At 44.2% G+C, this 13305-nt stretch overlaps 1 protein-coding gene across 1 annotated transcript in view; it reads left to right on the forward strand.

The window, feature by feature from the left end:
• The window catches only part of LOC137519355 (polycystin-1-like protein 1), a 705387-nt gene that overhangs the window by 609603 nt on the left and 82479 nt on the right, over positions 1–13305 (forward strand). Inside the window, exon 15 of the mRNA XM_068238307.1 lies at positions 2059–2226. Coding sequence (XP_068094408.1) covers positions 2059–2226 — 168 coding nt within the window. The remainder of the gene's footprint in view (positions 1–2058; positions 2227–13305) is intronic.

Raw genomic sequence — 13305 nt, forward strand, 5'->3', positions numbered from 1 at the left:
ATATATATATATATATATATATATATATATATATATATATATATATAGTGGGTTGCAAAAGTATTCTGCCCCATTGAAGTTTTCCGCATTTTGTCACATTACTGCCACAAACATGAATCAATTTTATTGGAATTCCACATGAAAGACCAACACAAAGTGGTGTACACATGAGAAGTGGAACGAAAATCATACATGATTCCAAACATTTTTTACAAATAAATAATTGCAAAGTGGTGTGTGCATAATTATTCGGCCCCCTTTGATCTGAGTGCAGTCAGTTGCCTATAGACATTGCCTGATGAGTGCTAATAACTAAATAGAGTGCACCTGTGTGTAACCTAATGTCAGTACAAATACAGCTGCTCTGTGAGGGCCTTAGAGGTTGTCTAAGAGAATATTGGGAGCAATAACACCGTGAAGTCCAAAGAACAGACAAGACAGGTCCAAGACAGGTCAGGAATCAAGTTACTGAGAAATTTAAAGCATGCTTAGGCTACTAAAAGATTTCCAAAGCCTTGAACATCCCAAGGAGCACTGTTCAAGCGATCATTCAGAAATGGAAGGAGTATGGCACAACTGTAAACCTACCAAGACAAGGCCATCCACCCAAACTCACAGGCCGAACAAGGAGAGTGTTGATCAGAAATACAGTCAAGAGGCCCATGGTGACTCTGGACGAGCTGCAGAGATCTACAGCTCAGGTGGGAGACTCTGTCCATAAGACAACTATTAGTCATGCACTGTACAAAGTTGGCTTTTATGGAAGAGTGGTAAGAAGAAAGGCATTGTTAACAGAAAGCATAAGAAGTCCCGTTTGCAGTTTGCCGCAAGCCATGTGGGGGACACAGCAACCATGTGGAAGAAGGTGCTCTGGTCAAATGAGACCTAAATGGAACTTTTTGGCCAAAATGCAAAACGCTATGTGTGGCAGAAAACTAACACTGCACATCATTCTGAACACACCATCCCCACTGTCAAATATGGTGGTGGCAGCATCATGCTCGGGGGGTGCATCTCTTCAGCAGGGACTGGGAAGCTGGTCAGAGTTGATGGGAAGATGGATGGAGCCAAATACAGGGCAAACTTGGAAGAAAACCTCTTGGAGACTGCAAAAGACTTGAGACTGAGGCGGAGGTTCACCTTCCAGCAGGACAATGACCCTAAACATAAAGCCATGGCAACAATGGAATGGATTAAAACAAAACATATCTATGTGTTAGAATGGCCCAGTCAAAGTCCAGATCTAAATCCAATCGAAAATCTGTGGCAAGATCTGAAAACTGCTGTTCACAAACGCTGTCCATCTAATCTCACTGAGCTGGAGCTGTTATGCAAAGAAGAATGGTCAAGGATTTCAGTCTCTAGATGTGCAAAGCTGGAAGAGACATACCCTAAAAGACTGGCAGCTGTAATTGCAGCAAAAGGTGGTTCTACAAAGTATTGACTCAGGGGGCCGAATAATTACGCACACCCAACTTTGCAGTTATTTATTTGTAAAAAATGTTTGGAATGATGTATGATTTTCGATCCACTTCTCACATGTACACCACTTTGTATTGGTCTTTCACGTGGAATTCCAATAAAATTGATGCATGTTTGCGGCAGTAATGTGACAAAATGTGGAAAACTTCAAGGGTGCTGAATACTTTTGCAAGCCACTGTGTATATATACTGCATTTTTCTCAGAGAGACTTTTCCCTGTGCCCTCACTGCCCTGCACATCTGCAAAACTCAAACTCACTCTCTACACGTCAATGCATTTAACTATGCAATCAACATTTTAAAAGACCCTTTCTTAGCTCCAGAAGTCTTGTTTTATGGGGGAAATTGTGTATTTTGGTACCTTGAGTATTTTTTCACGAATTTGTTATACAATATTTTTGAATCCGTGCCTAGAGATGAACTTTAACTAAAACTTCCTTCTGTACTGCACCACCTGTAAAAAAAATAAAAATATATTTTTGTATGTTTGAATACACGTATAAAATTTTACATTTTGTAACCTAGAGATTTATACATAAACAAAAAATGTATTGTCTTTCTATATTTTGATTTCAGCTCTTCTACTGCAAAGTCACACAATATCTGGAGGATTTTCATTCCTGGTTTTCAGTCTTTAGCCAAACATCTTACAGCTGCTTTACACAAAGAATAACTACATGTTTCGTACTATGTTTGGGATACATGTGTGTCAACATAATCCTCATTAATTCTACAAGTGATCAGGTATGGCTTCTTTCTACGTTATTAATTAAAAATGCATGCCTATATATAGAGGAAGGGGGGGGGGAGCAACAGCATTGAGAGGTCACAGAGGCTTGTTATTTAGAAGGGAGCATACGTCTGTGTCCCATCCCCTCCAACAAAAAAAATAACAATTATAGAGACATTAGTAGCGCAGTATAAAAAATAATAAAAGTAAGGGAAGAAATAAACAGATACTTAAGCCAGGTGAAAATATGTCCTTTCAGGGAAATCTGAGCACATGGAAAATGTCCTTTGTTTCAGTTCAGGCAAATGGCCACCAGCCACATGGTCCTCTGGCTGGCTTGATCAGGTGATGGTACACAGGGGAGGACTGCCCCTCCTTGTATGCATCCTGGGTTTAAGAAAGCTAGTTTTAGGTTGGGACCGAGCCCACCCCACTGGTTGACAAACCAACCACAGTTCAAGTCCTTGGAGAGAGATTTAGGCTTAAACTTATAAAACGCTGTAATTCAAAACCGATAAATGCCACATTTGCACTGATAACAGATTAATACAAAGTGGATTCGGGGATTCATACAGAGACCAAGAATCCTGAGTCTAGCCCAAGTGGTTGCACCAAAAATAATAACTCTGCTTAGGAATTGGCAACGAACTCCCACAATCTCTTAAAACGTGTGCAATTTCAACTGGGCCTAAATGTGTTATTTTAGTAGAGATAGTCAGTGGCATTCTGCTACAGTCTTACCAAAAAATGACTGGCTATATTTTCACTTTGGGCTGTCCATACGACGAAGTCATGCTGTGTTGCTGCCTTTCTGTCTATGGGACTGCAGTTTCTGAATAGGCCCCCTACTGTGGCTATTGGCTATTTTTTTCACTTTTGAATGTCCATACGTGTCACGTACCTCGGATGCTGGAGACCGGTTTGCTAAGGGCAGCAACTTTTGCGACTCGTCGACTGAAGCTCCTGGACTGGGAACAGGAATCTCCAGTAAACAAGGGGCAGGAGCGCTCGCAGGACCACTGATGTGACCGTGGAGGTTCCGGAGCACTCCCACAGGTCGAGTCTGATACTGCAATGACTTGACAACCAGGCAGTTCCGTAGAAAAGCGATGGTTTGGTAACAAAGCGGGTTCTCAGACAGATCCGGGTCAGCAACAGAGGTGGTTCAATCTGGGTAGCAGATAAGATTATCCAAGGTAGCAGGTATTCCTACACGAGCTAACTCATCCTTGATATATTCTGAAAGTCCCATTTTATACTGATGTTTCAAGGCAGGTTCGTTCCAATCTGTGTCGGCTGCCCAACGTCGGAACTCAGAAGTATATTCTACAACAGGCCTTCGACCCTGTCGCAGATGCTGAAGGGAAATTTCGGCTGTGGCACCACGTTGAGGATCATACATAGTATAGGATAGCCATATTATCAAAGAACGCCTGAGAGGTAGCCAGAGCCGTATGTTCTTGATCCATTAGATGATGAGCCCAGGACTGAAGTTCTCCCTGAAGCAGTGAGATTATAAATCCATCTTTGGTTTCTTCATTCAAAAAATGTTCGGGGTTGCAATGCAAAATAAAGCTGGCATGAATGTCAGAAGGCCCAAAAGCGTGTTCGATCTCCTGAGAAACGTTCCGGAATTGGTACTCGCGGTTCGGGAGTGGGAACTACTGGTAAAGGTACTGGCTCAGTTGGAGCTGGATTACTTGCAGGTGCTGGATTAGGCACTGCTGTTGGGGTTGGATTTCCTCCACTGGCTAAGGTATTCAGACGCCCCTCCATTTGAACAAAACCGGCTTGAAGTTCCTTGATTGCTTCAGTCAGAGTGGTTACTTATTTGCACAGTGTCCCGAGAACATTTGCTGCCTCAGCAGTCTCTATTTGTTGGCTGTTGTATTCTGTCACGTACCTCAGATGCTGGAGACTGGTTTACTGAGGGCAGCAACTCTTGCGACTCGTCGACTGAAGCTCCTGGACTGGGAACAGGAATCTCCAGTAAACAAGGGGCAGGAGCGCTCGCAGGACCACTGGTGTGACCGTGGAAGTTCTGGAGCACTCCCACTGGTCGAGTCAGGTACTGCAATGACTTGACAACCAGGCAGTTCCATAGACAAGCGATGGTTTGGTAACAGAGCGGGTTCTCAGACAGATCCGGGTCGGCAACAGAGGTGGTTCTCGTACAAGCAAGGGTTCAGCAACAGGGTAGGTCCTCAGACAGGCAAAGGTCAGCAACAGAGTGGGTAGTCGTACAAAGCCAGGGTCAAAGCCAAATCCGATAGTCAGATGAGCCGGGGTCAATAGCATATCAGGAATCAGGCAGACAGTAAGTCACGTCACGGGAGAGCACCCAGAACTTGCTGCAATACAACAACACTGAGTACTGCTCTCTGCCAGCTTATAGGCCATTTGGCGTGAACATGGCGTCATGCGTCATTACGCACGCATGCGCACATCCCACGCATACTTCCGGAACTTCATGCACACGCATACATTCGTCCGCATGCGCAGCATGTCCACCACCACAACTTCCGGTGCAGAGGTAAACAATGACACACATAGCGCGCACGGAGGCAGCCACCGGATCAAACAGAAAATCCGAGCACCACCCGAATGCACACGGGCATCCGTATGTGCCAGCCGCCAGACAGCAGGTAATAAACCGTGACAATAAGACAAATTCATGCTGTGTTGCTGCCTTTCTGTCTATGGGACTGCAGTTTCTGAATAGGCCCCCTACTGTGGGTTTTCCTGACTATTCCTGTGTATGCTGTGTTCACAGGTAACTGTGAGGAGGTTCATTACCTGGTCAGAGTTGTGACAGTTACGTGTGAACTGTCTTCTGAGCTGCCTGCATTCTAAAGTAGGTTAGGCCAAATTGTGCTGAAACACCCTCAGCTGTAAGTTTCTTTTGAACCAGCTAATTACACCAACATTAACTTCACTGGTCGACAAACATACTTCAGGAAAAGAAAAAATGTCATTCTAATCGCTGAAAAGACTGCGCAAATCTAACCGGGAAGCGATCAGAAAATCGACTGCGCGAATATTACCGATTCACCTGTGTTTCTCACGGCTTTTCTGTGACAGCACCTACTTCTTGATTACGCCAAACCTTTCTTCTTTTCTTTGGCATGTAACATTGGCAGAAGCACAACCACTTCTTGATTTTGATGAACTCTTCTTCTTCTCTTTGGTATGTAACGTTGGCACTTGGCAGGAGCACACCTGCTTCTTGATAACAATAAACTCTTCTTCTGCTTCTCTTTGGCATGTAACATTGGCAGGAGCACACACACTTCTTGATTACAACAAATTATTTTTCTTTTCTTTGGCATGTAATGTTGGCAGGAGCCCCCCAAGAACCTGGCAGTGTGTCCACAGCATTCATTAAATTATATTATGATGAGATTTTACCAAGTAAGTTTGCACCTACAAGGAATTTGTCTTGGCAGTTGCTTAACAAACACAAACAAAAACAATACAAGGAAAGACAGTGTGTATATTACAAGTCAAGGGCATTATACAAGCATAGTGGCAGTAAGCAATGTGAGAATTTTTCAGTTCTGTGCTGATTACTTTCAAGTCCTAGCAGCTGTAACGTGGTTCAGCATTAAGCATGGCTACCGCTTGAGGAAAAAAGCTGTTCCTGTGTCTGGAGGTTTTGGTTGCGATTGACCGGAATCTTACTCCTGAAGGCATGCGCTGGAAGATGGAGTGAGCTGGGTAAGAGGGGTCAGAGTCAATTTGGGTTGCTCTCTTTCTGCACCTGCTAGCGTAAAGATCCTGCAGGGAAGGTAAGCTACAGCCAATTATCCTTTCCGCTGTTCGGATGATGCGCTGCAGCCTCCCATTTTCTAATGCTGAGCAGGATGTTGGTAGTAGAAGAATAGGGTGTGAAACCCGACAGAGGGTCACAGCATTAATTAAATAACATTATGACAGCAGCAGCACTAACAGCATTACCAATGTTTGTAAAGAATGGTGTCACATGGAGTGTGCCTCCCACACTCCCACAGACCCCAGGATATAAAAATCAGACGACCAAAAGATAGATCGCTCTCTGATCAAATCTGATCACAGAGGCATTTACTGGCTGCCGATACACTGCACACAGATTTTGAATTGATTTCAGCATGAAATCGATTCACAACCTGTGGAGCTGCCTCTGCCTGCCTCGCCTCCCCCGGGCAGCAGCAGTACATCACCTGTCCGCCAGCGCCAGCCCCTGGGTCCGTGCTGTCCCTTTCTTTAGCTGGTGAATCCCAGGGACAGCTTGGAACAGGTGATGTATTGCTGCTCGGTCGCTGCTGAACTGAACGCCGCTAATGACCTGCCAGGGATCAAGTGAAATTTTCCGCCTGGACAGATCGACTGCATCGATCGATCTTCGATGGAAATTGTTTGGTCAACTTTTGTGTTAATGATTTCACAGCAGATTCAATCACAGTAATCGGATCTGCTGTATGTCGGCGGGAAATCGTAGTAGTGTTAACCCGGACAGCACCGTTTTCAACCCAGACACCCCCAATGGAAGCTGATTAGCTGATTAATGTGTGGTGACAGATCAGGCAGACACCTGTGGCAATAGCAGGTTCCACGCAGCAGTTATGAAGCTGCAGTTTTCAAACCGTACACTCAACCCAGAAACTCCCTATGGCAGCAGGTCAGCAAATGTGTGGTGACAGATCAGGCAGGCAGACACCTGTGACAGCGGCAGGTTTCAGGCAACCATCATTAAATCCACAGTTGGCCCTCGCCACAACTCGGACAGTTTTCAACATGAATTTATTATACCGGCGAAAGTTTGTATTGTCCTCTGCTTTAACACAGTATTTTCTTTATTTCTAATTTCTTTTTTTGTTGTAAATTTTTTGTTGTAAATTGACTACTATCTACACTCAAATTTCATATAGCTCACCTTCAAAGGTGAAATGCCCGGTCTTGAAATTAGATATCCAGGTTTTAACAGTGCTGTAAGAAGGACACTTCATCCCCAGTATTTGTGACAGCTCAGTGCGAATGTCCTTTGCTAACTTTCCAAGGGGAAACAAAAACTCCAGAACGGCCCGTAACGCCAACAGGCTAATTAGGCTGTCATATGTCAAAACTTAATTTCCCTACAAGGGAAGGTGGAGACATAGATGTCAGCCATGGCACAGGGCTCTGGCCTTTTATTTCACCCCCCCCTTTTTTTTTTTCTCCTCTACTCCTGACCCCTCAAGTGGAACATCAGACCAGCCAACCTGCAGAACTCACTGACTCACCACTGACCCACCACTGACCACTCTAGTTACAGCACTATGGCTACAGAACTCTGCTGCTGATGCCAAACCCGCTGCCCTGATCTCTCTCAAGGGAAGCTACTGCTACTGCAACCTGACTGGCACCTCCAGCCCCACTGCACATTCACCAGGCCTTCTCCTTTCAGTCAGCTCATGGTCTTTGTCAGACCTGCAGCAGACTTCAGCAACTTCACCAAGCTGTACTCTCCCCACCACAGCTCAACCCTTACTGCCTCTCTCGTTCAGACCCAGGACACTGGGATCTAGGACAAAGGAGCTGCTGCGCCCTAACACTGCCCCCTTCTCACGGGACTCATGGCACTTGGATCTCACGACACTCAGGATGCACATTTCTTCCTGCCTTTTCGAGGCCATAGAGCCACTGAGCTCTAACACGCCACACGGCCCAACCCTAGCTGCCCCTCTCACATGGAACCCTGGGTACACAGGATCCAGGACTAAGGAGCTATGAGCTGGCACCAGGAACACGAGGGTAAAAAGAAATAGCTGAAATGGAACACAGCATGGGACAGCCTCTGCCACTGCTTAGTGAGCAGTCAGTGAACTGAGCCTGGTGACTACTACACGGCTCTGCTAGACAACGTTGACTCGCTCTGTCCGCATAAATGTTCTACCTCCATGGACCCTCTTCCTCCACTGGACAGAGGATGGTTTGAGCCCTCCCTAAAATTGGCTATTAGTGCGGAAATGTATGCGTCTTTATCGAAATGTATGCATCTGTTTTCACTTCCACCGTCCTCTGCCCTGGCTCTTGGCCTCTCCTTCTTTCCCTCCTGCTCCTTTCTTCACCCCCTATTCATTCTTCTGTTCCCTTCTCCCCAGCCAACGATGCTGTGGATGTAGCTCTATGGCTCCTTAGATGGTAGCTGTGGCCACTTGGCTTTTCCTTCTTCTCGTGCCCCCTTTTCCCCGTTTCTCCCCCAGTTTCCTGCCACTCTGCTCTGCCTCTCGGCCCTCCTTCCTATTATGCTCTTTTCTGTCCACCGTCTTTCCACCTCTCCTGTCCTACTCTATTCTTTTTCTACCCCACTTTCCCCTCAGTTCCCCTCCCTCTCTCCCCAGCTGACCTGACCTGCAGCTGATGACACAGTGGATGCAGCTGTTGATGCTGTAGAAGGCAGTCATGGCTACATGACTCTTGGCTTTCCCCTCTCTTGTCTACCCTCTTGTCCTATTCTCCCCTACTTCTCCCACTGCAGCTGATGACACCATAGAAGCATCTGATTGCACCATAAATGGCAGCCACGGCCACATGACTCTTGGCTTCCTCCTCTCATCTTATTCTCCCCTATTTCCCTGTTTTCCCCTCCACCTTCTATTCAGTCCTCTCCGATTGATATGATATATTTCTATATTATTTGTATTGTTGCCTACTCAGTGTCTACTTATGTAATGTTATTTATAACTGCTGTGTCTATGTTCTTGTCTGATATACTGTACCTATGTTCTTGTCTTACTGTATGTTCTTGCTATACCATACCTGAGCCTGTATGAGGCAAAAATAATTCCAAGTACAACCCCCATCACACTTGGTGAATAAAAGCTGATTCTGATATGCCCTCATACTTGTTTTTCTAGTTCATCTTGAAGGGGGCAAAGCCAGGAACTTATCAGCACTCCTTTGTACAGCTGCTACTGATTATTCTAAATTTAAAAGTAGCAACAATAAACTTCTGTTTAGGAACAGAGGCATAATCAGCAATACAAGTATAAAGCATTATTTTTCAGAACCTCATATTTATTATTTAATTTATTGAGAAAAATTTGCATGGCATAAACTGCATATTCATCTGATGTCAAATCAATAAAAAAGGTATACAGTATCAGTATAATAAACTAAAGGTATCTTAACCACTTCACCACTGAGGTTTTTTTTTCCCCTTATGGGCCAGAGCAATGTTCACCTTTCAGCGCTCCTTCCTTTCATTCGCCAATAACTTTATCACTACTTATCACAACAAAATTATCTATATCTTGTTTTCTTTGCCACCAATTAGGCTTTTGTTGGGTTCTTTGGGATTTTGCTAAGAATTATTTTATTTTAAATGCATTTTAACATGAATAATAAGAAACAAAAATCATTATTTCTTAGTTTTCAGCTATTATAGCTTTAAAATAAAACGTTCTACTGTGGATAACACTCACACATTTTATTTGCCCATTTGTCCCGGTTATTGCTATATATTTCCCTAGTTTACTTTATTTGGAAACTAAGGTGTATTTTTTTCAGTTTTGCATTCTTCACTAATTACAATTCCATATATGCAAAAATAACAGTAATATACACTCATAGACAAACATATTAAAAAATTCCAGACCCTGAGGTAACTATTTATGTTTTTTATTGTCATTTTTTTAATATGCAAATGTTTTATTTGTGTAACTATTGGAGAGTGAGGGAGGAAAAGGGTTAGTTTTAATGTTATACATAGCTGCCCATAATTATTCATACCCCTGGCAAATTTTGACTTAAAGTTACTTTTATTCAACTAGCAAGTAATTTTTTGATGGTAAATGACATAGGTGTCTCTCAAAAGACAATTAGACGATGTACAAGAAGCATTATTGTGGGTAAAAAAAAACATTTCTCAGCTTTTATTTACATTTGAGCAAATAATATCCAGTCCAAAATGATTTATACCTTTCTCAGTAATCAATAGAAAAGCCTTTATTGGCTATTACAACAATCCAACGCTTCATATAATTGCAGACTAGATTTTTGCATGTCACCATAGGTAATTTTGCCCATTCATCTTTAGCAATGAGCTCCAAACATTTCAGGTTGGAGGGTCTTCTTGCCATCACCCTGATTTTTAGCTCCATAAACAAATTCTCAATTGGATTCAAGTCAGGACTCTGGCTGGGCCACTCTAAAATGTTAATGTTGTTGCCTACTAACCATTTCTTCATTACTTTTGCTGTGTGTTTTGGGTCAATGTCATGCTGAAATGTCCACTGGTGCCCAAGGCCAAGTTTCTCTGCAGGCTGCCTGATGTTGTCATTGAGAATCCTCATGTATTGCTCTTTTTTCATGGTGCCATTTAATGTGATTAGATTCCCTGGTCCGTTGGCTGAAAAACACCCCCAAAGCATTAGGTTTCCACCACCATGTTTGATAGTGGGGATGGTGTTCTTTGGGTTAAAGGCTTCTCCTTTTTTATGCCAAGTGAAGGAAACATCATTGTGACCAAACAATTCAATTTTTGTTTCATCTGACCATAACCCAGAAGACCAGACGTCTTCTTATTTGTCCAGATGAGCATTTGCAAAGGCCAAGCAAGCTTTTGTGTGCCTTTTCTGGAGAAGTGGTGTCCTCCTTGGTCTGCATCCGTGGAACCCAGCAGTGTGCAGTATCCATTGGATTGTCTGTCTTGAGACATTGCCACCAGCAGAGCCCAGTTTCACCAGGATGGCCTTGGTGGTGATCCTTGGATTCTTTTTCAACCCTGTCACTATCCTCCTGGCCAGCACAGGTGTCACTTTTGGCTTCCTACCACGTCCTCTAAGATTTTCTAAAGTGTGGAACATCTTGTATTTTTTATAATACTTTGCACTGTAGCCACTGGAACTGGAAAAAATTTAGAAATGGCCTTGTAGCCCTTTCCTGACTTGTGAGCAGCCACAATGCGCAGCCGCAGGTCCTAACTGAGCCCCTTTGTCTTGGCCATGACTGTCCACAAACCAACTGTAGAGAGCTGCTGCTTTTCACCTGTTGAGTTGATTAAAACAGCTGTTCCCAATTAATCAGGGTAATTAGGATGCTTTAGAACAGCTTGGACTATTTGGAATGATATAGAACTTTGGATTTTCCTACAGACTGTGACAGTTTGTGAAGGTTATGAATAATTTTGGACTGGACACTTTTTGCTCAAATGTAAATAAAAGCTGAGAAACATTTCCACAATAGTGTCTCTTTTACAGTGTCTTATTATCTTTTGTGAGACACCTATGTTATTTCCTGTGAAAAAAATTACTTGCTGGTTAAATAAAACTAACTTTAACCACCTGCCGCCCGCGTCACGCCAGTAGGCGTGGCCGCGGCGGCAGCCCCAGGACCGCCTAACGCCGATTGGCGGAAGGTCCTTTCTATCAGAAATGCGGGCGATCGCGCGCGCATGCGCGCACACATCGCCCAGCATCCCTTGCGGACCCCACGTGTGATCAGCCCGCCGGCCAATTAGCAGCGCCGGCGGGCTGCGATCTTTAAATCCGGCCAATGCAAAGCGTATAATACACGTTGTTATGTAAACAACGTGTATTATACTGGCTGCCTCCTCCTCTCCTGGTCACAGCGTTCTGGGACCACCAGGAGAGAGGACGGCAGCCCTGCTGATCACATAGCCACACTGATCCTGCTTGATCCCACCTGTGATCGCCGCTGATCACCCCCCACAGCCCCCCTCACTGCCCTGCCAAGGCGTCTGACTGAGGTCTGAGTGTCATCTGGTCGCCTGTCACAGCTCTGATCGAGGTCTGAGTGGCATGTGAGTGACATCTATTGCCTGTGAACAGGATTTTGACATCTGATTGATTGATTGCATTGTGATTGGTTATTGATCATCTGTGATTGCCCTGTGTTTTCAATTGCTGTTTACATTGGTTGGCATCTGACAGCTGCACTGTGATTGATATCTGGTCGCCTGTCACAGCTCTGATTGAGGTCTGAGTGAGATCTGAGTGACATCTATTGTCTGTGCACTGATTTTTGACATCTGATTGATTTATTGATTAGTGATTGGTTTTTGATCATCTGTGATTGCCTGTGATTTCAATTGCTGTTTACAGTGGTTGGCATCTGACAGCGGCGCTGTGATTGATATCTGGTCGCCTGTCACAGCTCTGATCGAGGTCTGAGTGAGATCTGAGTGACATCTATTGTCTGTGCACTGATTTTTGACAGCTGATTGATTAGTGATTGGTTTTTGATCATCTGTGATTGCCTGTGATTTAAATTGCTGTTTACATTGGTTGGCATCTGATAGCGGCGCTGTGATTGATATCTGGTCGCCTGTCACAGCTCTGATCGAGGTCTGAGTGACATCTATTGTCTGTGCACTGATTTTTGACAGCTGATTGATTAGTGATTGGTTTTTGATTATCTGTGATTGCCTGTGATTTCGATTGCTGTTTACATTGGTTGGCATCTGACAGCGGCGCTGTGATTGAAATCTGGTCGCCTGTCACAGCTTTGATCGAGATCTGAGTGACATCTATTGCCTGTGCAGTTTTTTGGCCAGTGAGTTAGCTAGGCCCCTTTTGTTAGGTAGTTAGCCCACTACACCGCAATCACTAATGAGTCGCTGATTAGCGTCATCACTGTCGCTAATCAGCATTGGTACTATATAGTATCTGTAAGTGAACAGTACTGATCACAGTCAGATCTATATAAGTACGTTAGGGTCACCTTAGAGTAGGCTCCACTAAAAGCGCAGTGTTTGCCCGATCAGGCCTGATCGTTCTGCCGCACTTGCGTTCAGCCCGCCCCAAGTGAAAGAAATTTTTGTTTTCTGATCACTGCAAAAAAACAACACCATAGCTGCGATGCTCAAAACTGAGCGATCGCAGCTGTTTACTTAACAAATACTCCCATTTGCTAGACAGGTGCATTTTTTTTCCTGAGTAGTCTCAGAGGAATACCCCCTAAATTTAGCAGCCCAAAATGGCAAAAAAGATGTATTCCCTGCAAGAGGCCTACAGTATTATGGCCGAGTCGGGTGAGAGTGATTGGGACTTCTCATCCGACGAATCATCCGGCTCAGAATATGAACCTGTAGAGGACAGTGACTCTTTGACCGA

The sequence above is a fragment of the Hyperolius riggenbachi genome, chromosome 5, assembly GCF_040937935.1.
Source record: "Hyperolius riggenbachi isolate aHypRig1 chromosome 5, aHypRig1.pri, whole genome shotgun sequence".
Lineage (NCBI taxonomy): Eukaryota > Metazoa > Chordata > Amphibia > Anura > Hyperoliidae > Hyperolius > Hyperolius riggenbachi.